This window comes from Culex quinquefasciatus, chromosome 3 (assembly GCF_015732765.1).
Source record: "Culex quinquefasciatus strain JHB chromosome 3, VPISU_Cqui_1.0_pri_paternal, whole genome shotgun sequence".
In the NCBI taxonomy this organism is placed as follows: domain Eukaryota; kingdom Metazoa; phylum Arthropoda; class Insecta; order Diptera; family Culicidae; genus Culex; species Culex quinquefasciatus.
In genome coordinates this window covers 80,589,206-80,616,866 of record NC_051863.1, presented here as the reverse complement: position 1 = coordinate 80,616,866, position 27,661 = coordinate 80,589,206, and the positions used below count along the sequence as shown (strand labels likewise).

The window sequence follows — 27,661 nt, the reverse complement described above, 5'->3', positions numbered from 1 at the left end:
GAGAGCCCCAGTGCAAAAGCACATACATATGCTTATGCTTATGCTCGCTGTTTGGTTGTGCTATTCTCGCTTCTTCTATCTTCTATTTTTCTACTTTTTTCGAGTGGGTATATGATAGCGATAAAGCTGTTGATGGTGATGTTGATGATACTTATGATAAAAATCCTTTCTTGTTGCCATTCATGTTTTTAGCCTTGGTATGCCATGGTATGCAGGCAACCGTCGTAAAATCTGCTCGTTCGCTTCGGTAGTACGTTATCCTGACACATGCACCTCGTGTGTCCTTCGGAGTGATTTCTTTCCTCGGCCACCCCATAGTGGCGTACCGTGAAGCTGGGAAGCAAAATTTCTGCACATATCTGTAGTAGCGGGTCCTTCGTGCTGAGTTTGTAATAATGATATTCATATACATTCGCTCTCAAGAATGAGTAGAAGCAGTTATGTGTGGACGAAAAATGAACAAAAAATCACTGGTGAATGGTTTCCTCACCTGCCGTTGTCATTCTGAACAGTCTTTCTATCATACTGATAGAGGTGACATTTTCATATAGGGCTTTTTCATTGATGGCTTTGGATGATGAGAAGCTAAATGATTACACATGTAGCAACCTTGTAAAATGAACTTAAACGACCTTACAGGTTTAATTTCATCTAGTAAGTATAGTTTTGAAGCAATCGTTTTTCAATCACGAAAATTTCGGTACCTAAACTGTTATATCCGAGGGTGGCGGAGGCAAGGCGGGGCGGATAGCAGCAAAGATTATCAAGCAACTACACCCAAAATTCCGAGTCAAGAGAATCGTTCCCTCAAAATTTATTGAGGGCTCAGCGCCAAAATCGAGAGAATAGTTCTACCAACTCACACCACCATGAAAATGAGTTCATTCGTGGATTGATACAATAAATCTTCTACAAGTGGCATACATCGACATCTGAACACTCCTTAGACACTAAGCTGGAGCGGCCGAGGCAGTTAAGTCATTGGGTTAGTATGTCAAAGGTCAATGGTTCGATTCCCGTAGTTGTCACTTTTGGTTTTTGTTTTGACGAATGAACTTTTTTGCAAATGAACCTCGAGAGAATTATTCTTTCGCCCATCTCGAGCTGTGTTCTCTGTGTCCGTAAATGGTACCACTATTGTCTCGTCTCGAGGCAATTGGGTGTAATTATTTACTAACACGTTTATTAAACTAGGTTTTAAGTTTAAAGAAGTTCGCACGTTGTTGCTCTGCTTGTGGTTGTAGCGAGAACAACGTTTGGTAGCGCGGCAACTCCGGTCGCGGCGCGCACTGTCAAGTTAGTGTTAACGGGTGGTGACAATCCCGGCGCACAGACAAACATGTTAAATTTTTAAATTATCGCAGTTTTAGAAAAAAAGTAGAGTTTTTCCCATTCCGTAAGCGACAACCCCAGTTTTTATTTTCTCTTTGGCTCGAGACCTTCTAAACCGCATTTCAAGTTTTCATGCGATCTTTTCAGATATAAGGTCAGATTAATGAAACTTTAAAGTATTTTTCCTTGAAAACCTAATCTAATCATCTTGCATTCAAGACAGCTTAAATCGGTGGTAACGACACGGAGCTATGATTTTTTGAAAACACAGCGTAAGTCACCCTAATGGCCAAACAAAAAAAAAATGGGTCTAGCTATTTTAGCCAAGGAACACTCAGTCCAATTTTGCCGCCTTCGCAAGCCTGATCGGACAACTTTTTTCCGAATCATGCTGTTTCCTGGGGAATTGCTGTATATGACCAGTGCTAAAAATCCGACGATTATGATAAAAATGACAGATTTAAAAAAATACTTGAGTTACGAGATCTGAAGGTTTCATTTTTTAGAATATCTTGAAAAAATAAGGGGACAACCTACCACATTTATTGTCAAAACAATCAAATTAAATTGTTCGTTATACAACATGGTCTTGACGATCATGATTCTACTCGAAACTGGATGTCCGAAGGCTTGAAACCTACCTTGAAACTTGCTTGAAACTTTCACACCAAACTCATCTTACTTGATTCAGTAAAAATTACTGAAACTTGCACTGCTTATGTTTTCAGTAATTGAAAATTTGCTCAAATAGCAGCAAACTTTGACTTATTGAACTTATTGATAATTTCAACATCCACCCCGGGATTCGAACTGACGACCTTTGGATCATTAGTCCAACTGCCGACAAGCGGATCTACCAAAGTAGGTTTATACCTTTTATATACATATACATTAGGTGGGTACGGATTTTGAAAAGTTCTCAGATCAAGTTCTGGTGTGGTTCCTTGTAGGGCATACCCATAGGACTCTCACGCCAAATTTCAGCTCATTTGGTTGAAACCTGGCTTGTCTCAAGCGGGTTCAAGTTTACATGGAAATTACTATGGGAAATTTTGAATTTTCGTTCATTCGCTCCTACAGGCCTGGGGAAAACATGTAGAAACTTCTAGGATGGCCAGAAATGAGCGGAATCGAGTGGAGAACAACTTTCCTAAGGAACCAGATCGATTCGTTCAACCCCATCGAGCTCAACGGCAATACATCCGAGGTTTTCGGAACCACCCGTTTTCCCCAGCTGAGCATCAAATTTTCCTTAGCATGCTATGCATGCTTGATGAACACCGCGACGCCACATATCAAACAGCTACCACGTGGACTAGCATCGCCTATAAAAATAACTTTTTATTACTTTTTGAACTATAGAATTATCATTTATGGTGATCCTGATACTATTTAGCTGTATTCTTAACCTCCAAATAAGAAAAAAATTGTTATGGTGAAAATTTTACAATCACGTGGTAGCTGTTTGACATGTGGCGTCGCGGTGTTCATCAAGCATTCATAGCATGCTAAGGAAAATTTGATGCTCTGCTGGGGAAAACGGGTGATTCCGAAAACCCCGGATGTATTGCCGTTGAGCTCGATGGGGGGTTGAACGAATCGACCTGGTTCCTTAGGGAAAGTTGTTCTCCACACGATTCCGCTCATTTCTGGCCTTCCTAGAAGTTTCTACATGTTTTCCCCAGGCCTGTAGGAGCGAATGAACGAAAATTCAAAATTTCCCATAGTAATTTCCATGTAAACTTGAACCCGCTTGAAACAAGCCAGTTTTCAACCAAATGAGCTGAAATTTGGTGTGAGAGTCCCTTTGGGTATGCCCTACAAGGGGAACCACACCAGAACTTGATCTGAGAACTTTTCAAAATCCGTACCCACCCTAATATACATGATTAATAAACAAAGTTAGTTAATTTCTGTAGAATCGCAATATTTTATGATGGTTATAGGAAATCTCCATACTTAGTCGCCGTCGTGCTAACTAGTCGTACGTGCATTTTGGGCCAAATTGAGTTAAGAATACAATGCCTCCTCTTTTGACCTTCACAGATCCCCAAAATTCGATTTCAGTCCTGAGATATTCAATGAAAACCAAAAAAAGCTCCGAAAATTTTTGTCACTTTTCATATGAAAAAAGTTTCAATCTTGTCGTGCTATCTTGTCACTTCCTTGGAAATCGATGTAAGTGCGACAAAAGGTCAAAGTGATTTCAGGTCAGAACGCGTTTGACGCACGGACAAGTTAGACTACCGTAAACAATTATAATTATAACTCGGGACTCCGGAAACCAAATACAACCAAACTTCGGGGCAATGCACAGAATGGTCAACCAAACAAAACGTGTTTGTTATTGTTTACATTGCGTGCTTTCGTTTTTGTTCATTCAAGGTCAAACATTAAAACGCGTTTTTCTCGAAACGTTGAAATGGCGGGTGCGACAAGATAGCACGACGACGTCGACTTATAAGTATCAACATTTTTGAAATTGGTTGCTCTACAATTTTATAGAACATTGCTACACTGTAAAAAAATACCCTGCCATTTACAAAAACACGAAATTTTAAAACGAAAAGAACTTTTTGGGTTTTTGTAGAATCGAATGCAGTAATTCTTCTCGATATCATTTCCTTAATTATTTATTGGAAACTTTCTAGTGACGGTTCAGGAAACTTGCCAAATGATTTGTTTTATGTGTCATTTACTCATTAAAATGTGCACTTTTTAGAAGGTTGTGAATCGCTGAACATTTTTACCATTTAGTTTTAACGCAATTTTAAAATATATGGGATTATTACATAATTTTGGTGTACATAATTTTGGTGTACAAATCACCTGTCGGTTCTGATTTAATTGATTCAATCGACAATTTTGCAGGTTTGGCATTTTTAAGGGTATTTTTGTAATTTTAAATCAATTTGATATTTCCTTAACCAAACGTTAAACAGATGCATACAGATGCAACAGATACACCTTTTTTACAATCGAAATTAAACTACAAATTACTGATGCAAGTTTTTGGAGTCATTTTTTTTTTTGTTTTTTAGTATGAAATTATCAAAGAATCAGCTAGATTATAGCAGTCTTATAAATCTCATCTTTCTAGAAACGTAATTCAAATACCTTTTTTTTGTTTTTGTAAAATAGTTTGGAAAATAAGTTTTTTGTAAAAATATTGAAAGTAGTAGGGTAATTCTCTACCAACTCACACAGCAGTTGCCCCGACCCCTCTTCGATTTGCGTGAAACTTTGTCCTAAGGGGTAACTTTTGTCCCTGATCACGAATCCGAGGTCCGTTTTTTGATATCTCGTGACGGAGGGGCGGTACGACCCCTTCCATTTTTGAACATGTGAAAAAAGAGGTGTTTTTCAATAATTTGCAGCCTGAAACGGTGATGAGATAGAAATTTGGTGTCAAAGGGACTTTTGTGTAAAATTAGACGCCCGATTTGATGGCGTACTCAGAATTCCAAACAAACGTATTTTTCATCGAAAAAAACACTAAAAAAGTTTTAAAAATTCTCCCATTTTCCGTTACTCGACTGTAAAAAATTTTGGAACATGTCATTTTATGGGAAATTTAATGTACTTTTCGAATCTACATTTGCAAATTGCAAATTGCAAATTTTTTCATTTAGAACAAAATTTTTCATTTTAAAATTTCGTGTTTTTTTCTAACTTTGCAGGGTTATTTTTTAGAGTGTAACAATGTTCTACAAAGTTGTAGAGCAGACAATTACAAAAATTTTGATATATAGACATAAGGGGTTTGCTTATAAACATCACGAGTTATCGCGATTTTACGAAAAAAAGTTTTGAAAAAGTTACTTTTTGCGTTTTTCTTCGTTTCGTCGTCCGTGTCTGTCGCGGGTGACCATGAACGGCCATGATCGATGACGACCAACTTTTTCAAAACTTTTATTCGTTAAATAGCGATAACTCGTGATGTTTATAAGCAAATAACCCTGCAAAGTTAGAAAAAATACGAAATTTTAAAATGAAAAATTTTGTTCTAAATGAAAAAATGACTCTTCTGGGACAATGTAGATTCAAAAAGTACATTAAATTTCCCATAAAATGACATGTTCCAAAATTTTTTACAGTCAAGTAACGGAAAATGGGAGAATTTTTAAAACTTTTTTAGTGTTTTTTTCGATGAAAAATACGTTTATTCGAATTCTGAGTACGCCATCAAATCGGGCGTCTAATTTTACACAAAAGTCCCTTTGACACCAAATTTCTATCTCATCACCGTTTCAGGCTGCAAATTATTGAAAAACACCTCTTTTTTCACATGTTCAAAAATGGAAGGGGTCGTACCGCCCCTCCGTCACGAGATATCAAAAAACGGACCTCGGATTCGTGATCAGGGACAAAAGTTACCCCTTAGGACAAAGTTTCACGCAAATCGAAGAGGGGTCGGGGCAACTTTTCCCGATTTCGTGTGAGTTGGCGGAGAATTACCCAGTACTATAATGTTGTGTGAACCATAAAAAAATGTGACGGTGTTTTAAACATTCGTGATTTAAATAGGTGACACGAATTTTATTGCTCCTTTTCAACGCATATTCAACAGCAAAACATTTTATAAAACATTGTCTATATTTATTGCTCACGAAAAATATGACTTTTGAAGCTTGCAACAGTAATTTTCAGTTCATTCGAATTTTGAAAGTCAGGATTTTCGAAAATTCGATATTTGAAAGTCAAAGTATGTGCACAGACATGCACAGACTTTTTCACGCAGGAATTCAGACTTTTCAAATTCTGACCTGGCATCCCTGACACACAGTCACCTTATACCCCGATAGAAAATGTCTTGGTGGTTTTAAGTAAATCAATGTTCAAGAAAAAAGTTACGAGGTACATCAAAAAATATAAATAATAATCACTATTTATGGAAATCGCAAACAAAAAAATCACTGACAGGATAACTCTTCCAACAAATATTCAACGATTATAACAATCTATTACTTGGAATTCAACATGCGTATTTTTTTATAACTTTGTTCAAAAAATTAAAAGTTTTTTCATATATTTTCATGGAGGCGCACGACCATTCATAAAGCTTCGTTTTAGGTGAAGATGCAAGAAGTATCGTGCGCCTCCTTTTAAATATATAAAAAAATCCAAAATTCAAATAAATCCAAAATTCTGGTAAAATATTTTCTAACTCACGGATATTTGAAAATGACCCCTTAAGCGTTCTTACCACGAAGATTTATTTAGATACATTGATTTGTAATAATAAACTTCTTTAGCCTTGGCGTGATATCCATGTACGTCTTAATAATTTCAATGGAGCTTTAAAAAATAGTTTCGTTTAAAATTGTTATTTAAAAATGCAAGGTGACTATGATAGACACTGTGCTTCTTATAAATGTCAAGTTAAAAGTGAGCAAATTGAATTTATATGTTAAATCAATCAATAAGGTCAGCTTTCTTTTAATGATCATTAAAAAAGTAACATTTTAATGTTTTAGCTTTTAATCAATTTAATGAAAATTTGAGGTTAAGTAAATAAAACCAAATTTACTTACCAAACTGTTCTTCTGAAAATGCCTTCAAAACTGGCGTTTTTTTATTTCTGTTTCAATAACGTCTAAAACTTGTAAAACTAGAAAGTTTTTTCCGGTTTTTCACTTAAAGAGTTTTTAAATAATCCTACTTATCAATGTTTTCGAAATAATAGTAAACTAGTTTTTGAAATATTTAAAAAAAATGTGTCGGAGTCAGAGTCAGCTAGAGTTGGTGGGCCGGAGTTGGAGTCGGAATCGGAGTCGGTTGGATCTGAAATCCGGAGCCGGAGTCGGAGTCGGAGTCTGCTAATCCGAGAAAGCAAGCACACAAATTGTAACAATTAAAAAGATTTTATCTTACGTTACATGAATAAATAAATACATAAATAAATAAATAAATAAATAAATAAATAAATAAATAAAGCCGGAGTCGGAGTCACTTGACCCGACTCCGCAGCCCTGGTTCTAGAAAACAGCTACTTAGAAAAATGCAACAAACCTTGAAAATTAAATTAATACGTCAGAAAAGCAAGGATAGCAATCTCAAATGAGTTTAGTGCATTATTGACATAGATTTATCCACAAGATTACACCATCACAGCTCATCTGGGTATACCTTTCTAAATTGGGGTAATCTCAGCCATAAAACAAAGTAAAGGTTTTTTTTGCCACCTTCCCACCCTTCTGTTTACTCCTCATTCGGGTAATTGAGAGCTGGCAACTGGCAAATGACAGCACTGTATTCGCCACAATATAGCCGTCAACGGAGTTATTATACCAAAGTGTTTATAGCAGAGAAGAGTGTCCGAAAAAAAACTTTTATGTTGTTATTCTTTCTTCGTGTGGCCCGGTAGCATCACTCACTCACTGTGGCCATGTTCCGAAAAACTCATCCCTGGCCAGGACTGATGCGCGCAGACCAGTCAGAATATCCCCCCATCAACATCAGTGGCAGCATAATTTATGATGACGATTAAGGAAACATTTCATTCCACTTAAACCGTATTCGCAGGGTTTATATGTGAGAGCTTTATTTTTCCCCTCGTTACTAACTCGGAGGCAAAACTACCCTCCCCTTTGAACACTGAACATCGTCGTCACACACACGGATGAGAGCACAAAAGTTTGTGTCAGTAAACACTCGTCGAATGAGTCATTTCCTCTCCCTGGCATGCCGTATACGGCCTTCAGTATCAGTCTAGAAGACCGACGACCCCGGACCAAACCCTCACATGGGACGACGACGATGTGTGGAAAATTGCGAAAATAAAATATGGTACAAAATTTGTTTAGATTTTTGTTGCTATCTTTAATTCGGCACATCCATCAAAGCCAGGGTGGCGTACGGGCCAAAGCTCCCAGAACGTGAAAAATGACTGTACAACGAAACCGGACCCGGACAAGAATCCGGGAGATATATGGTTCCAATTTTGGCCTCTCGATACAGATGGGTTAAAACTTAATCCTCGCTTAGTGTCTGACATTTTGCTCCTGCTTCCATATTTTGTGGCACCCAGATGTGATGTTTATTGAGGCAAATAATGGAATACCGTATATACGTTCTGAGAGGACATAGATCGCATACGGCCATAAAATGAAATTTATTCTAATGTGCAAGTGTGGCTCTTGAGCCTCTGAGGATAGATTGAGTAGATAATTTAAGGCGTTACGCATCTCAATGGATTAAAATAAATACGCATGATTTTCAGTGCAATTATAACATACATATTACTTCTGCTGATCAAACAGTTACAAAAGCTTATCTTTACATTATTTTGTATTCTGACAGATAGTTGGTGAACAACTCTATTTTAGAGCATTTCATGAACGGTTGCGACGAATGCTACCGTCAACTGGGGTGAATTGGGACACATGGGGCGAATTGGGACAACAGTTTAAACCACAATATTTTGATTTCTCTGGTTGGTTTCGGATAGAACATACTCAGACCAACAAAATGTGTATATCCATTTCCAAATTTAAGACCTTTAAGTGCTCTAAACACTGCTGAAACTATACAAACTTTCCCGAGCAGGGGTAAATAACACGGGAATACCAAATTTTGGTATTACTTGAGCAAATAACAGCGACCAAAATGTGCCCTTGGTTGCCCAGTAATAGATGGTAAAATACCATGAAATCATACCAAAGTCTAGTATGTGGAAGGGCACAACAATACCAAACCATGTTATTTATTAAAACCATTTCAATACCAAGTTGAGGTCTTCTGAATTTTTGAACATTGCTTGAACACCAAAACTTGGTATTGCCATGGTTTAATATTTAGGTATTCCCGCGCCCTTGGAAAATCATATTTTGGTATTCCTGTGGTCTTCCACATACATGATTTTGGTATGATTTGATGGTATTTTACCATCTATTACTGGGCAACCAAGATCACATTTTGGTCGCTGATATTTGCACAAGTAATACCAAAATTTGGTATTTTCATACCATTTTAGTGCAGCAGTTGCAGTTAGTGAAAAACGGAAATGATCCATATGCAACAGCCAAATCTACTCACCTGATGATTCCATGTTGTTCTTAGTGATATTCTTCACCACACCGAATGCATTTGTCATTGATGAACGGCCTGTGCATGAAGTTCTTGAAGATTCTGAAAAATAACAAGATTGAAAAATAAGTGTTATTAAAATAAAACTGGATTGAAATTCACCAAAATTAAATAATCTTTCGATTGACTCGTTTTTCAAAGTATTTGGTTTTTTTTCAAGTCATTTTAGCGCAAAATTTATTATCTTGTCCAAATTGGTAAAAAAAAATCCCATAGTTTCAGAGAAAATTGATGAAACCTTTCAATACCAAAATAATACCAAAATGTACCATCCTGACTTAGAAAATTTTCCACAATTTCAAGTCATTTCTTTAGGGGGTATATCAAAAATGTTTAAAATCAAGTTTGAAATTTCCGGTTTTCAATTAAAGCATTCGCTTTGAGACATAATTTTAAGCAAAAGCATAAGCATAAGCATAGGTGCCCACCCGCAGTTGCTACTCCGTTATTGACCAGGACCTCCAGAAGTTACATCCACGAGCCGTGGAAGATAAGTGGGAGCTATCTTTCCTCGCTTCGCAACTTCTCAAAGGCCCCTATCATGCTGATCAATACCGGCGCCGGCCACGACCAGTGGTAGGGTCACGGGAAGTGGATGGGAATGTTAGTCCGATACTTGAGTGATAGAGACCGCCCAATCGACTGCATCTCCGACAAAGTATCACATGAGTTTTGAGGGGGTTAGTAGATGGGTATGAGGTCAGGATTCACGAGTGGCAGTGATGTGACCATGAGCATTTTGTTTATCGGTTGAAAATTTTAAATCTTAGGCAGCCGGCTGCGGAAAGATAGGTAATTGATCATTTAAAAAGTTTTTTTTTTATCGAACGCGTGCCAGCCGAGCAGTAGTGCTATGGGCTGGACTTATCAGTATATTTTTACAATTTAGATAACGCGAGCAAATTTCAAAAATAGTAAATAAATGACGCTTTACTCTTCATAAAATCGATCGATGCCAGTTGAATAAATTTTACGATCATTTACGATGAAAATTATCGCGAAAAGAACAGGACTGCGCGTCCCCTGAAGCACTGCACTTATGATGTCCAATAAGTTATAATAACCAATCACCCCATGCACACAAACAGCGACATAAAAGAAATGAAAATGAGCATGCAAAAACAAGACAGCGCGTCCGCGTGGTCAGCGCACTAATCCATTCGCTTTGAGACATAATTTTAGCGCAGAATTAATTATTTTGTCAAAATTGGTCAACATTTTCCCATAGTTTCAGAGGAATTTGATAAAACACTGTAATACCAAAAGAATACCAATATGTGGTGTTCGACCATTGACAAATTCTGCAATTTTGCAATATCAAAACAATACCTTAAATTGGTATGATACCACATTTTGCTCTTGCATAATCCTCAAGACAAATTTTATAGGGTCCAGGAATACCAAAATTTGGTATTGATACCAGAGAAAGGTATTATTACGCATTTCCCTTGTTATTTACCCATGTTCGGGTTACGCATCAAGTGAATTTTGATATGGTAATTCGATACTTTCGTGATATTTAGACAAATGGCTGTTTATTTGTTTTTTTTTGTGAGTTTATATATATGTATATATTAGGGTGGGTACGTTTTTCAAAAAGTTCTCGGATCAAGTTTTAGTATGGTTCCCCTTGTAGGGCATCCCCATAGGGACTCTCATGCCAAATATCAGCGCATTTGGTTGTAAACTGGCTGCGCGCATCAGGTTAAAGTTTACATGGGAATTACTATGGGAAATTGAACTTTTGTTCAAACGCTCCTACAGGTCTGGGAAAATCACGCGCCAACTTCTGGTATGGTCAGGCCTATGGGGAATGGTCTGGAGAACACTTTTCCCGAAGAGAGCATATGGATTCGTTGTCCCTAGACCTGGCGCATCGGCCAACTATTCGATGTCTCCGGAATCAACGGTTTTCCCTCAAAAAGCATCAAATTTTCCTTAGCATGCTATGAAAGCTCGATGAACACCGCGACGCCATACGTCAGGCAGCTACCACGTGGGTGAGAAACGGCTGGAATATTCAATTGCAAACCTCCTTTTAACTAGAAAATGATCATTTCGAGTAATCCTGATATAATTAATCGAATTCAGAATCTTTGCATAGCAAATTTGTATTTTTTTTGCAAATATTTTAACCACGTGGTAGCTGCCTGACGTATGGCGTCGCGGTGTTCATTGAGCTTTCATAGCATGCTAAGGAAAATTTGATGCTTTTTGAGAGAAAACCGTTGATTCCGGAGACATCGGATTGTTTGCCGATGCGCCAGGTCTAGGGACAACGAATCCATATGCTCTCTTCGGGAAAAGTGTTCTCCAGACCATTCCCCATAGGCCTGACCATACCAGAAGTTGGCGCGTGATTTTCCCAGACCTGTAGGAGCGTTTGAACAAAAAGTTCCAATTTCCCATAGTAATTCCCATGTAAACTTTAACCCTGATGCGCGCAGCCAGTTTACAACCAAATGCGCTGATATTTGGCATGAGAGTCCCTATGGGGATGCCCTACAAGGGGAACCATACTAAAACTTGATCCGAGAACTTTTTGAAAAACGTACCCACCCTAGTATATATGCTAGGTCTGAGTCATAGTTGGAGCTGGAGGCGGTGGAGTCGGTTTTTTTCAGATCCCAGAGTTGAATTCGAAAAATCATCAGAAGCCGGAAACGGGGTCGACTTATTTTTAATAACTTTGTATGGGTGTTGTTGTTGGAGCCGTAGTCACTAAAGACAAGTTTTTTTGTGGATATGGAGTCGGTGTCGGATCACTGAATATCAAACCGGAATCTGAGTCAATACATTTTAAGAAGATTGAAATAATCTATAAAAGTTAAATGAGTAACACGATGATAATTTTTCGTTAAACTTGTTTTTTTTTTGTAGTGGGGAATAAATTTTGGTCCTTGTTTTACTTGATATTTGTGGATAGGATATTCCATAACCTAGAGATGCCAAGATCTAATATTGATGCGGACGGTTTTGTTTTCTTACATTGATTCATGTAATAACAATAAGTAACTTTAGAAAGAAAAAAAAAGAAAATTTTGATGATTCGATTTTGATTCAGCAGACTTTGAATGTGAATCCAAGACTTGAAAAAGTACCGACTCAACCTACTTCGTCCACAATGTCTCACTTTTCTATTCTTTAAAATAACATGAGATTTTAAACTTTATAACCCTTAAAAAGAATCATAATTTTGAAAGGGTCATTTGAATCTACCGAAATCAAACCTCCTCAAATCAGAACGCAATTTCTCATGCAATCAATGACTCCCTGTCTGGTTGAGCAGCTATCAAATTTCTGACATATTTACACACGTATTTTCCGGAGCGTTTGTACCCCGGAGCAATAAAATCCCACTTAACTTGCTTTATCACATTTCTTTGTGTAAATAAACAGCCTACGGCCGTGTTTTAGCTCTTTTCTACCTGGCGCCCGTCTCAACCGGTGGATGGTGGTCCATAGGTGTAACATTCATGTATATTTCATGTAAAACGTCGCGCAAAAAAGCTTTCAAATTGAAATGTACATTGTTGTCTGCTGGTGCCGCTCCCTGTTGCTTGCGTCTGTGGTGGCCCCTCCCTCCCCCCGTTCTGGAATCGAGGGAAAGGAAAATTTTATTCCATTTCCAGAAGCGATTTTATCCCATTCTACGTTTGGTCCCGCAACGACACGACAACAAACGGCACATCCCACTCCTGTGTTCTGTCCCACCACAGATGGTCACAGCCTCCGAGGAATCAAGCCTGTCTGAGCGGTCGCCAAGCTGGGTGACATTCGTTGTGTGTCCCACCATGGCGCGCCCATCGTAACGCCGTAATGTAACTCTTTCGTAATAGGTAAGGGATTTGACGCCGGCCAGAGGGCCTGCCCAGTCAGAATGTCATGATGCCGCAGTATGAATTTGAATATTTTTACTTTTTTCCCTTTTTCCCATTTGTGTGTCCATTTCCGTTTTTTTTTGCTTCTTGCATTTATCCCAGTTAAGCCCTTGTAGCGATTCCATGTGGCTTCACCTTCCAAGTGTTATGTCCACAAGGAAGAAGCCAATTCCAATCAGAGTTGGGCTATCTTATCTGTCCAGCTTTTTTATTTGATGAGCCGAGAAAGCTGTAGGCATCGATTCCAGTGGCATGACATAGTTTTTGCTATCTCTAATCATACTTGTACTTCAAAGGCTCTTGCTGTTCTAGAGTTATGCGAATTAAATCTGTAAAAATTACAACAACACGTGGTCCTGCGTTGAAACATGCTTAAACTTATTGTGCTTGCCTGGCTGCATGTAAATTCCCACCAGAAAGGTACAAAAATCCCGCGCAAAAAGGAGGCTCTTCCGATCACGTGCCGATGAATATATTTTAAATAAAAATGAGGCCCTTGTTATGCGCGTCGACTTCGCTTGTGTTGACTAAAGTTTTGAACAAGTACGTATATACGTATATAGTGCCGATTTTTTTTGCTGTTGTGTATTGTAGGGATGTTCTCATCCTCCACCAGCACGTTGAATACGCGTTTTAACGAGGAAGTGTACACTTAACCCTCTTCCGCCCAATTTTTTTTTCGAAAATTTTTATTTTTCCCGTGTCATTTTGAGCAACTTTTGTTTACTTCTCTTTTTTATGTTTTACTTGTTTCATTTTTAGTATTTTATTTTGCATTTATCCTGTTTAGTTTATGTTTGTATTTGATAGTATTTGGCCTATTCTACCACCTCCTTTCATTACATTTTGCCAAACTAATTTTTTCATGTTTTTATAGTCACTTTTTCATTTTATATTTTTTTTTGTGGTTGAAAAATGGATTTTTGGTGATTTTTTTTAATCGATGGCGGGGTTGGGTTGTACAGGGTTAATGCAAGGGTCGGGAAGTGCTGGTGGGATAATTTGGTGAGGCTGTTTGCGCAGGGAAACGACTCTAAATCGGATGCGAATCTCTGGGATTTTTTGGACTCATCTACAAAATATAACCTGCAATCGACTTCCGCTTTTCCAAATATCTCCTGTGCTTCGTAAGTGCTTTTCGGTCATATAAGATTCGCTGGAATATGCATACAGGAGGACTACATTAAAGCTTTCGTTAGGCTGTTTTTGAATAATATGAATGAATATATCTCTTTACGTAATCTTGATGTGAGGCTGTCGTGCTTTCAAGAGAGTGTGAGAAGTAAGATGATTAAAAACATTTCTCCAAAGAATGGATCTAATTTATTCCAGTGGATGAACATTTTTGCAACATCCATACTCGAATTCTTATTTTCAATCATCTTTGTAGAATCGAGATGTACGTTAAGCCATCAAAGGCGATATCCGGTGTCCGTTCAATTCCGTCCACGTAATCCCCATTCACACGTGGCTTCCTCAAGGTGGATTACGTTGGCTTTGTTACAGCATCTGGCGGTGGACGCCAGCATCCTTACCGGGGCACACTATTTGTCATCTGATATTTTCAATTTTCTATGTCGTTCGAGTGATTTATGGCCACTAGCGTATGTTACACCGTTGTTGGTCACATGCGTACACATGTGAGAATTGATGACAATTCTCAGGGTCAGGATCACTTGCTGAAATCAAACATTCGTAAATCTTGAATCCCCGGAAGATTAATCATATTTTGGCTAGTATCACTATTAGAAGCAAAGAAAATCAAAGGCCCAAATCCCAATTTTCTAGCCAGTTGAACACTTCATTATCCACCTCCGGGAACAACACGTTTAATGGATTCAGTGGAGACACTCTAGAAAACCCAATACTGATCCGATCGAGATAATACACAAGATTGTAACTGGAGGCAAACGGTCGGGAAAGGAAACAAGAAACTTGCCGCCTAATCCGACCGTTTTTCGAATCAAAAGCCTCAAAACCAGAAAGGCCAGTTGCCGGAACCGGAAGCAAACTGCTCTTCGAGGTTTTCCAGGGAGAGGATAAAAAAAAGTATTTTAATATTTCTTCACGGTCTGAATATTTTATCAACTTTTATCGTCGTTTCTGTCGATGCTGCCAAAGACACACCAAGGCCAAGTTTGCCGAGCATAAAAGGTATGAAAAGGGACGATTTCCGTGCACCGATCTGACAACTTGGTATTGGACCAGAGTTTGGGTAGTGCCACTTGTATCATCAGCGCGCACAGACCCAGAAGCAGGTGCTAAGACAGCTCATATTTTTCTGCATACATAAGATCGAACATAGTGGATTTTTTTGCCACTCCGGAGGGTACATATTCCATTTCGCAACTGGGACAAGAGTGCTTGCGCTGGTAAACCCACGGTACATACGGAACAAGTCACCGAGCGGACCAAGTTAAGCTCGTTATAAAGTATAATTAGCATATTTTACGATGCGTCCCCGAACGTGAACGGTTCGCACACTCACCTGTCCTTTTCCGACGTTTTGTAGTTGTTCCGATCTGTGGAAGATGAAAAAAAAACCGAATGCTGCCGTTGAGTATATGTGCGCTGATGTTTACACGGGAAAATCTGGTGGCAAGTGCCGTACTCGCTGGGTGTTATTATAATATGGATGAGGGGATCTCGCATACATGGGAGGTGATACTTACTTCTGAAACAACACTTTCTCGTCCGTATCGCATAGATACAGAGGCAAATAAGGATGAGAAAAGCCGCCAGACAGCCTCCGGCGATTCCGAGCAGGTAACTCAATTCTAGTGGCTCCACTGTTTATTTTGGGATCCGGATCGGTAGGTGGGTAGCACGGCACGGAGGAGTTGAAGGATTGCGGTCCGTAAGGCAGGATTTAAATATGCAAAGAAAAACATTTCTCCGTTAGCGATAGCGATAAAAGGTTAGGCTGATTTGATTCTTTTTTCCTTCCCTATCCGAAATCCGCTTCGATACAGAGGGGCAGTTTGGATTGTGACCGTTTATCCCTTTCTTGATATTGATGAATGCTCTGAATCCATGTATATTCAACTTAAGAAAACGTTGTTCAGTGGTAATCCAAAACCCGCCTTGCTCGGGTTAATCGTTTTCTTCAACGATTTTTTTTTAGATTTTTCAGAATATTTTAAAGCTTGAGCAGCAACTTAAAGAAAATCATTTATGGGGAAAATAATAAATGGATTCATTAGAACAGAACATATTTCTGGTTAGTTTGTTGTTGTTAATTCATTTATTTCTAGCAGCTTTAACCTTTTTGATTATTCGCTGCCCTCATTGCATACAAACATTACAGAATCTCCGTCTCATTTGAGGTAATGGATATTCGAAAGATATTTTAGCAATCTGCCAAACGGTTTCAATATAGTAACAAAATTGTCAGGAAGGCAGCATTGTTATCCGAGCATTCGTTGGTGAAGGTTGTCTGAATCAACATGACTCGTCGCGTCCCGGCGCAAAACGCCGGCAATATTGCCCTACCTGCGGCTCAAGCAGGCAAAAAAGTGGGAATTTCCAAAAGGAAGGTTGAGGCCTCAACTGATGGCCAAAAACCGGGAATTTCCAAAAGGAAGGTGCTTTTGGAAGTGACATCGAACAGCAAAAAGACGAAAAAGAGCGACGGTACTGTACCGATGGACGAGGAGGAGGAGAACTCTTCGTCGCACGAGGAGCAGCTATTGAAGAACAACAAGTTTGCTGGACTGCCTGACGAGGACCAGGTAGCGGAAGCAAAGGAGAATGAAGTGAAACAGCGAAAGGAGAAACTGCCTCCTTTTATGTGAGGCAATCAGCAGCAACGATCGACTTTCGTGCGGGGCTGGTTGAACTCATCAAGTCTGGGAAAGTCCAAGGCAACATTCGTCTGTGTCAGGACGGATTTAAGGTGCTGGTGCAATCCAGGCAGCACTATCAACTGGTCAAGGATTACTTGACCGAAAACGAGGCGGAGTACTTTACCCATGATGTCGTCATGGATAAGCCGTTCAAAATCGTCGTCAGAGGTCTGTACGACATGCCAGTGGAGGAATTAGCTGCCGAGCTAAAAGTTTTGAAACTGGATGTGTTGGCCGTGCACAAAATGAGCCGACGCAACAAAGACATCAAGTACCGTGACCAGCTCTACCTGCTGCATTTGGCTAAGGGATCGACGACGCTTCCTGAGCTGAAGGCGATTCGAGCGGTTTTCAACATTATCGTGTCGTGGGAGCGATACCGACCAGTGCATCGTGACGTCACACAATGCTTCAACTGCCTGGGCTTCGGGCACGGAGGTAAGAACTGCCACCTAAAGCGTCGTTGCGCCAAATGTGGTACCGATGCGCACATCACATCCCAGTGCATCCAAGATTCGCTGGTGAAGTGCCTCAACTGCAACGGTGAGCATTCGTCAACCGACCGAAAGTGCCCCAAGAGAGCTGAGTTCGTGAAAATTCGGCAGCAAGCATCGACGAAGAATCAGCCTCAGCGTCGTAGAACTCCTCCAGCCCTGGTGGAGCAAAATTTTCCACCTCTTCAACCGCGACGCCAGGTCCCGAACTTGGCACCGTTGCCGTTGGATCCCAGGAAGAGAGCTGAGATGAATCATCCACGGCCGGGTTCCAGCCAGGAGCCGAGACCGCCACCACCGGGCTTCAGCCAGGAGCCAAGACCAACCCAAGAACCAGCAGTTGAGGAAAATGGTAATGATCTTTACACCTCAACCGAACTCCTCAATATTTTCAAACAGATGTCCGCTGCACTGCGTGGATGCAAAACCAAGACCCAGCAGATTGAAGTGCTGACCTCGTTCGTCATCCAGTATGGATCGTAGGTCCCTCAAGCTGCTGAATTGGAACGCTTGCTCCATTAGGAGGAAGAACTTAGAGCTGGTGGATTTTCTTCGCGAGAAGGAGATCGACGTAGCTGCCATCACGGAAACTCATCTGAAGCCCGGTGAAAAAGTTTATCTGCAAAACTACAAGATCGCGACGCAGCTCGATAGGACCACCTCTGGAGGAGGAGGTGTGCTTGTCGCTGTTCATCGTGATCTCAAGCCACGCCGGCTGCCACACTTTAAGCTGGACATCATCGAGGCCGTTGGAGTGGAAATTCCCACTTCGGTTGGCCCAGTACTCTTCATTGCTGCATACTGCCCACGTCAGGTGAATGCCAGAGATGGTTCAGCAGCAAAACTGAAGAGCGATATCCAGAAGCTGACACGGCGGAGCGCAAAGTACATCATCGCTGGTGACCTCAACGCGAAGCATGAAGTTTGGGGCAACAGCAGGAGGAATCGGAACGGAGTGATTCTGCACAACGATCTGCAAAACGGATACTACAACGTTGTGAGTCCGGATCGTCCAACGAGGGTGGCTCGGTCTGGGAATCACTCAATCATCGACTTCTTCATTACCAATATGGCTGAGAACGTGGCTCATCCTGAGGTGTTTGAAGAGTTGAGTTCTGATCACTATCCGGTGGTTGTGGAGGTTGGAGCTTCCGTTACTCCGCAGCGGCAACCAACCCGGAAAGATTACCACAACGTTGACTGGCAGCAGTTTCAGCAAGTGGTAGACAGCAACATCGACTATGATCAACACCCGGAAACTTCTGCTGATATTGATCGTTCGCTGGAGGTGATCCAGCAGGCTATCAACCAAGCAGAGGCTGCCAACGTTCGGGAGGTTCCTGTTAATTTTAAGGTAACTGATATTGACGTAGATACTAAACACTTGATTAGACTTAGGAATGTTTATAGGAGACAATATCAACGGACTGGGGACTATGACAAAAGATTTCAGTGAACAATTTGAACAAAATCATACAAGACCGACTTGACAATATCAGAAATCAAGAATTTTCAAAACATGTAAGCCAGCTTGGGAATTATTCAAAACCATTTTGGAAACTTTCAAAAGTTCTTAAAAACAAACCAAAGCCTATTCCTCCTCTTATTGTTGAGGATTCTCCTTTGATTACATCCGAGGAAAAGGCAAATGCACTTGGGCTTCATTTTGTTAGTTCACATAATCTTGGCGCTTCCATGACCAGCCGTAAAGAAACATCAGTTGCCAATAGTATTTCAACAATCAATGACTCTACCTTTGAATTTCCTGCAGATTCCCATGTTTCTGGTGAGGAAGTCAAAGTTGCAGTTAAACAAATGAAAAATATGAAAGCTCCAGGCTTTGATAACATTTTAATCTAGTGTTGAAAAACAGAGTGATCAGTTCTTTCAACATCTAGCCAATATTTTCAATAAATGTTTGCAACTTGGTTACTTCCCCACCAATTGGAAACTGGGCAAAGTCATACCAATTTTGAAGCCTCAAAAGATCCAACATCGCCAACAAGTTATCGTCCCATTAGTCTTTTGAGTAGTCTGTCCAAACTCTTTGAGAAGGTCATCTATTCAAGGCTTTTGGATTTTACCAACGATAATAATATAATTTTGAATGAGCAGTTTGGCTTCCGAAAGGGGCATAATACTGCTCATCAGCTTACGAGAGTAACTAAAATCATCAAGCAGAACAAGCTTGAGTCTAAATCAACTGCTATGGCTTTGTTGGATGTTGAGAAGGCTTTTGACAATGTTTGGCATGATGGTTTGATACATAAACTGTATTTATACGGTTTTCCAATGTATCTTATCAAAATTATCCAGCACTATCTTTCGGAGAGATCGTTCAGGGTTTTTCTGAATGGGATTGCTTCTGGATTATTCAACATTGATGCTGGGGTTCCCAAGGAAGTATTCTTGGCCCACTTCTGTACAATATTTTTACATCTGATTTGCCTACTCTTCCTGGTAATGGTGTGTTGTCACTTTTTGCTGATGACACTGCCGTTATTTATAAGGGTAAAATAACCAGATATTTAGTTGGCCGTCTTCAGAAGGGTCTTGACGTTCTTTCCGAATACTTTGGCGACTGGAAAATTCGCATAAATGCAGCCAAAACTCAAACCATCATTTTTCCACTTTCCAAATCGGCCAGATTTGCCCCAAAGGATGATGTTTTGATTAAAATGAATGATGTTTCGATACCCTGGTCAAAGGAAGTTGTCTATTTAGGTCTCATACTTGACTCGAAACTTTTGTTTCGACAGCATGTAGACAAAATATTGAACAAGTGCAGCATTCTCATCAGGTGTTTGTATCCTTTAATTAACAGAAAATCAAAGCTATCTTTGAAAAATAAGCTAGCAGTTTACAAACAAATAATTTACCCCGTTATTGAGTATGCAGTACCTGTTTGGGAGTGTTGCGCTAGAACTCATAAATTGAAGCTCCAGCGTGTCCAAAACAAGGTACTCAAAATGGTTTTGAATGTTCCTGGCTGGACAAGATCAAGTGAGGTTCATGAATTAGCAGAAGTTAAAATGTTGGATCAGAAGATTCAAGAAAAATGTTTGAAATTCAGGGAAAAATGTGCTATATCTGAATACCCCTTGATTCAAGGATTGGTTTAGTTTATGGTAAGATTAAGTTAGTTTTAGGTTAGGTTATGTTTTCTTAAATTTTTTTTTCCTCATTGTACCTAATGTTACAAAAATGATAAATCATATACTTTTAAAGTTAAGAAGAAAATGAACAGTGTTTAAATCACGAAAAGCAAACTAAAGCTGAAGAGCCACAGCTGACCACTTATTATGTAAACCAAATGTAATTATTATAAGAAAGATTCAATAAAGTATATTTAATTCAAAAAAAAAAAAAAAAAATCAGGAAGGCAGCAGCAACCTTTGCAGGTGGATACAGTAACTTGTTTTTTTTATCTTTAAGTCGCTCTATGATTGCATCATTTTCCCACGCTTCGGGATGATGAATGATCCAAAACTGCACTTACCGGAAAACATTCCCTCCACGCGCAGATTCACTGCGTGTCGGTCGGTGCCACGTTCGTTCTCGGCCACCAGATAGTACGGCCGCTGGTCCTGCAAGTCAGCATCGTCGATGTGCAACGTCGCCAGGTAGCAGTCCTCTCGCTGACTGTCCTGCGTTACGTCGTCCACTCTGTAGCGACCTTCAAGTGTGTGAGAGAGAGAGAGAACGCGAACGGGATTTCAATTATACGGAATTGTGATTAGAAAGCTTCGGATGCTTTGGGAGATGAAGTTCGGAGAGAGAGGAGTGGTCAAAGAGGGAACATTTACCTATGCCGGAACCTGCTTCCAGTCGCAACGAGCCCCATTCCCAGGCGACATGCCGTGGTCGAGGGTCGGCGCACACAATCAGCGAAAGTGTGGCCGAATCGCCCTTCCGAACCGATACGGAATGGCCGGTGGCCGATGATGACGTTCGCAGAACCTGCGGTGCGCCCACCACCTGTAGTGCGATGGGGTCGGACGTGGCCGTTCTTTCCTGGCCGTTGATGTAGTTCGTCGCACGACACTCGTACTCGCCCTGATAGTCGTATGTTACGTTATCTATTACCAGTCTTGATTCTCGTCCTCGGTCGAGGAATGGTTTTCCCTGTGTTGAGATTCTGCGGCAGAAAAAAAACGAGTGAAAAGATAGAAAAGAAAAAAAACAACATTAAAACACACGTTGTAGCTGGGAACACTACACAACAAGTACAAACTTAATGAAAAACCAGGAAGGTGCTGTGTCCTATCCCTCGCCTAGACCAGACCAAAATCCATGATTAAACTGACAGACCAAATCTGTCAGACCAAGACTGTCAGACCAAAGAGCAAAAAGTAAACAATCTTGGTCTTCGACGTAGGTGCACACAAATCAAGAAAATAAAATTCGAAAAAGAATTTTATTTTTCCCATTCAATGACTGGGTTTGGACTGCAAAATTGAATGTACGTCAGAAAATGATTAAACAGTGCGGCGTCCTGTACACCGACAATTAAATAAGCAGTTAAAAGCCTTATTCTTCCATTTTAATTTTTGATTGCGTATTCGGTTTACACCTGAAAAATCTTGAAATTATTTATACGGATTTGTGATTCCTCTCTTTCCATCATTCCCTTGTGAAAAACCTGTCACAAATGAATGGGAGAGGTTCACAGAAACAGGTCAACCCTCGGCCTCGGGCGTCTTGAAAAGCGTTAATGAATTTTAATTAAAAATATGCTGCACCCGTTCTCCTAAATAAATAATTATCTGGGTGGCGGCTCTTTTTATTCAAGTTGCAACCAAGGGGCGCGAGCATAGGCCAAAAGGGGGCTGTAATTAATTCTGCCGGTGGCACAAAAAGGGACACCCGTACTCTCAGAGGGCTTCCGCCGGGATCGGCTAAATGGACGTATGCGCAATAAAAAGTCACACGGACAGCCTGCGGGGTTAGGGTGATTCTTTGTTTTAAAGTTTGTTTTATTTGAACAACATATGGGTAATTTTGCGCCAACTGTACACAAAAAAGTACAAATTTGCAAATGACTTTTTCTAATCATGCTTAAATTAAGAGGAGCTGTTACTACTATTGAAACATGAAAAGTTCAGCAAAATTTTCCAAAATGTTTTGAAAGTATCAATAGTCCCACCAAATTTGTGCTTGATCAGAAAAGGTCAATTTCGAGTGGTGTGATTCGTATCAAAATCTAGAAAATGTGAAATCAACGTCCTACATGAGATAATTTGAAGATGTAAAAAATTCATTGCAATTCGGAATATTCCAATCATAAATCATGAAAGTTAGGATTATTTATGTAAATTGAATTCAATTAAACATTTTATCAATATAGAAAAGGGAGTCGAACAAAGCTGATAGATCAACGCATATTTGATCAGAGGTTTAAAAATTGTCATGAGCAATACACACCAAAAAATCATGAATTTTACATCAAACGTAATCATGAATTTAACGCAAATTGAAGTCATGTAATGAGAAAAGAGATGTAAAATTATGATTGTTTCGACGTAGCTTACCAAAATTATCGTGTATATGTTGAAACGTAGCTTCACATTAATGACTACGTAAAATTCAATTATTTGTAACTCAATTTTCGGTCATTTATAATGCACATAGCTGGAGCGTGTTATTGATGTAATTTTGTGTTACATTTAACCGAACTTCGCGTGGATTCGTTTGACAGTGTAGAAGCAAATCAGAAACGTCAGCCATGTTTAGCTGTGCAAATTGGTGCCGTGGCAGTTTTTCTTAACTTTTAATCGTTTAGCAGCAGGTCTCAAATCAACTAAAATGTAAGGAAAATACGACAAAAACTTCTGTAAACGTAAGTTTCATCTGTTTGCCAATGAATCTAAAGAAAAATCAACACAGTTTATGTTGTTTCTTTTCATTTTAGTATGGTGAAAAATCTTTGTGGATTCCGGCATGGTACATGTTCCGAATAAAGCTGTGTTGGCTTAGGAACGGTTACCAGCACTGCAACCACTATCCGGTCCAAGCTTCAGCGGTCAAAATGTATCTGGATTCCGGAAAAGGTTTCCCGGCAAGTCTACGTGCCATCCGTAGTTGGCAAAATCCCGCTGGAAGTGACTCGGATTAGGAGCGGAGTTTGATTGACAAATACGGAGCGAACTGGACCAGATTCCTCAGTACGGAACCATTTAAAGGTCAAGGCCCAGAACCTCCAGTGCGGCGGCCCACATTGCGTTGATGGCCTGGCGGAAGATGGTCAGTTCATCCGACGTTGAAGGAAGTCGAATGAAATCCGTAGTTTTTGGGAGCAGAAAAAGAAAACACGAGTGAAAAATTAATAAAATAAACCGTTGTGATAAGTGATAATGTGTAAGATATTTGATGAGCAATTAAAAATGTTTCATGAATGCGTCGTTTTTTATTCCAACAAGAACCATCCCCAAAATCCAATAAGAAATACAGCCTACAAAATTGCGTCTGCTGTAATTTTACATCTAACAAATCCTGACGGTCGGATCGTGTAATTTTAAAATTTGATGTAATTTTCTGTCTTATTTGACGCTCCAGTTATGTGCATCAAAAAGACAGAATTTTACACGATTTTTTCGTGGTGTGTAAACAAAAGCAATCCAGCTAGAAACATAAACATTCAAAACAAGCGTTTTTGTTTGAGTCGTCAATAAATTAAATTTCCTTTTCAAACATTTAACTATCACTTTCACAAGCTGTATTTTCATGATTATTCCTCGAGGAAGATTTTTTCCATTCTATTTATCAGTCTGTCGGTTGATGAGTGCATTTCTTTAGTCCACTCATTGATCGTGTCCGAATGAACGTGATCATCAGCTCACCAAGATAGCAGTGTTGCACAAAAGAATACTTATATTCCCGGGAAATCGACCATTTTTGGACCTCTCGATTCCCGGGAAATTTGGTCGAGACTCCCGGGAAATTTTATGCGTATGAATATCGAAGCAAAATTATATAAACCAATCAGCTAATCAACTAATTCGAAATTGTTTTTGTCATTGGGTGCTAAATTTAATATTCGGTGTTCAAGTTTGAATAAACCAATGTATCTCTATTCTTCCTATTCAGAAAGTTTAAATTTTAACTTAAGCATACTTAGCAGTTATTGTTTCTAATTATTATTTCAAAGAGGAAAAGCCTTTTCAAGATAAGTATAATTTACATATCTGGAGTTTTTTTCTGAAAGGTCCAATAAACCAAATTTTCAGATATAGCATTTTGGGTGTTTTTTAATACCCCTGACTCAAGGCGGTTTCAAAACACCCAAAAAAAACTGAAAAAATGGTTTATTGGACCTTTCAAAAAACTCCAGATATCCTCCATCCTCCAGATATCTAGCAATCCTCTTAATCTAGTTTTTTTTGGTAATGGTACGGTTTTTTTTTCTATTTCGATGTCAATAAGTTGTTTTGTGTTTCGCATCAAGCTCATTTTTAATTAAAAAAAACTCTGACAATCTTTATAAAGTTAAGATCCGCCACATTTGAACATTCGATTTTTTCTAATAACTATTTCGTCAATTAATATTTACAGTTGACATTAAAAAGAAAAAAAAACAATTTTAAATTGTTGTTTTGAGTCGTTATTTATCATATTGCAAAAATCCCGATACTGGAAAATTATATATTAACTATTTTTACATCACAAAAATCTATAAACAAGTTTGTGCAACTTTTGAAAAATCACTTAGTACGAATTAAGATTCGTAAACATTTTAAACTACAATTATGAGTCCAAAAAAATTCAAGAAGCGATCTTGTATTTGCAGATTCAGAAAAAAATAAAGGTAGACAGTTCCCGAAAATAATGAGGCTAATAATTAACGTTTTATTGAATAAATATAAATTAATTGTATCTAAATTCATTGAAAAGAAACACATTTATTACTTTTCTTTATAAATGATTGGCACTACTGGCATAGTTAAAAAAAACTCTCGATTCCCGGGAAATTGAAAATCTCGAGAATCGTCACCCTCTACTTGTAGTTTTTAAAGTTACTTAACAATAAATTTTAAAATTTTCAACGCATTATCTAACGACTAAGTTTTCCCTCAGTGAAATAAATTACCTTTGTACCCACTTGTACGTGGGCTGTGGGTTTCCTTCTGCCACACACTCGAAGGCAGCAGGACTAAACAGCGGCGCCGTGGTTAATCGATCCGGCCCGGCAGACAGTATCTTAGGAGCAACTGAAATTTCATAAACAGCCATTAGAGTCAACCAACGTAATTAATTGTGTTGGTTAACTGGGTGAACGCGCCATTTTACTCACATTTAACATCTAACTGAACGGATAACGTATCCGAGGTTCCAACGGAGTTCTGGGCCTGACACGTGTACAGACCGGCATCGCGTCTGCCCACAGGCCTCAGCTGGAGTGATTCTTGTAAACTAGCTATTTCCGAGCGACCCGCCCGACGCCACACGATACTGGCGGTAGGATTTGCATCAGCGGTGCATCGTAGGATGAGGGAATCCTTGCCCTCCTCCAGGTCGATCTGGGGAGCTCCCAGCATTCTTATCGTGGGTGCATCTACAGAAAGAATGAAATCGAAGCAATTTATATTACAAGAGATAGTTACTTCAAGGACAAAAAAGTAAACATACATTTAACATCTAATCGTGCTTCAACCGCTACCGATCGTGCTGAATAGGACTCGTGGATAGACAGACACTTTAGAATAGCACCATGCCGGTCCTTGTTGGCAGGAATCTGCACCACAGTTGCCGCTGACCAGGTCCTAGGGTTATCCGGCTCAGTCGAGTTTGTCTGCGGGTGCAGCGGGGTGATTTCTTGGTCACCTGCAAGATAAAAACAGAAAACAATGTTAATGGTTGGATGTTGATCGAATGAATCTTCAAAAAACTTAATTAAAGCCAGAAACCATTTAGTTCAAAATGACGTAAATACCCCCCATTACGAGCACCTTATCAAATTCGTGGAGCTGAAAATTTATAATTAACTGAAGACAATCGGTATCTCCGCTTCACTGGCATTCATTTCAGTCGTTGTGGTGGAAACACCCCCTCCCACTTTTCTCCTTTAACGACTTACAAAACGCTGGATAAAAAGCTTAGCTCTTCGATAAACTTCTACCTCAATACAACGGAAACTGATGGGAAGGACGAGTTGTGAATCTGAATCGGTGATTTAAAAGTTTCCGTAAAATTGAATTTGTTAATTAGCTACAGCATCTTCCGTTCCGTTTCCTCCCGAGGTAAAATACAAATAGGAAAGAAGGAGGAAATCTATTGGAATATCGATTAGCAAGTTTCAATTTACTGAAGGGATGTGTTCTTGTCGGAGACTTTTCAATGTTGTGTTACTTAATCTTTCCTCAATTTTGTATTTTTGGACCAAATTAAATGGCGTATTGCAAATTAATTTACATTTTTTTTTGTCTACAAATAACAATAAACCAAAAATAAGCTATTTAGTCATTTGTTATCTCCTGCTCTACATAAAGGTATTTTATGAAAATTATGAAAATGGAAAAACATGGACATTGGTGCGACTAGATAGCCGAATATTCTCGAAAAGTTATGAAAAATAATGTGTGAAAGGCACCAACAAAATATTTAATGGTACACATCAAGCAGAGCTTTTGCACCAAGGTTTTAGTTACAGACATTTTAGTACAGGCCTGCCCAACGTCCGGCCCGTGAAGCCATTTCATCCGGCCCGCAACAGCTTTTCAAAATAGTTCTTTGACCGGCCCGGCTGTCTATGAAATATTCAATAAATAAATTGAGTGTCTAAATTTAAAAAATAAAGCTATTGATCAAATTTTCATATTTATTACAATTGTTGTTATATTAATGGTTGATTATTTTATGCTTTTGCAACAAAATGTTACCAATTAATCGTAATGTTTGGATTTGATCATTTTGTTTGAATCCAGGCCCGTAGCCAGGGGGGGGGCTTCCGGGCTGCAGCCCCCCCCGAAATTTTTTCCAATTTTTTTTAAAATTGAACTACCTTAAAAAAATCTTAAATCAATGA

At 39.3% G+C, this 27,661-nt stretch overlaps 1 protein-coding gene across 1 annotated transcript in view; it reads right to left on the bottom strand.

The window, feature by feature from the left end:
* The window catches only part of LOC6042771 (irregular chiasm C-roughest protein), a 173,668-nt gene that overhangs the window by 51,247 nt on the left and 94,760 nt on the right, over nt 1–27,661 (bottom strand). Inside the window, 7 exon segments of the mRNA XM_038264116.1 lie at nt 15,790–15,823; nt 15,974–16,090; nt 21,140–21,316; nt 21,447–21,778; nt 25,727–25,847; nt 25,931–26,191; nt 26,266–26,460. Coding sequence (XP_038120044.1) covers nt 15,790–15,823; nt 15,974–16,090; nt 21,140–21,316; nt 21,447–21,778; nt 25,727–25,847; nt 25,931–26,191; nt 26,266–26,460 — 1,237 coding nt within the window.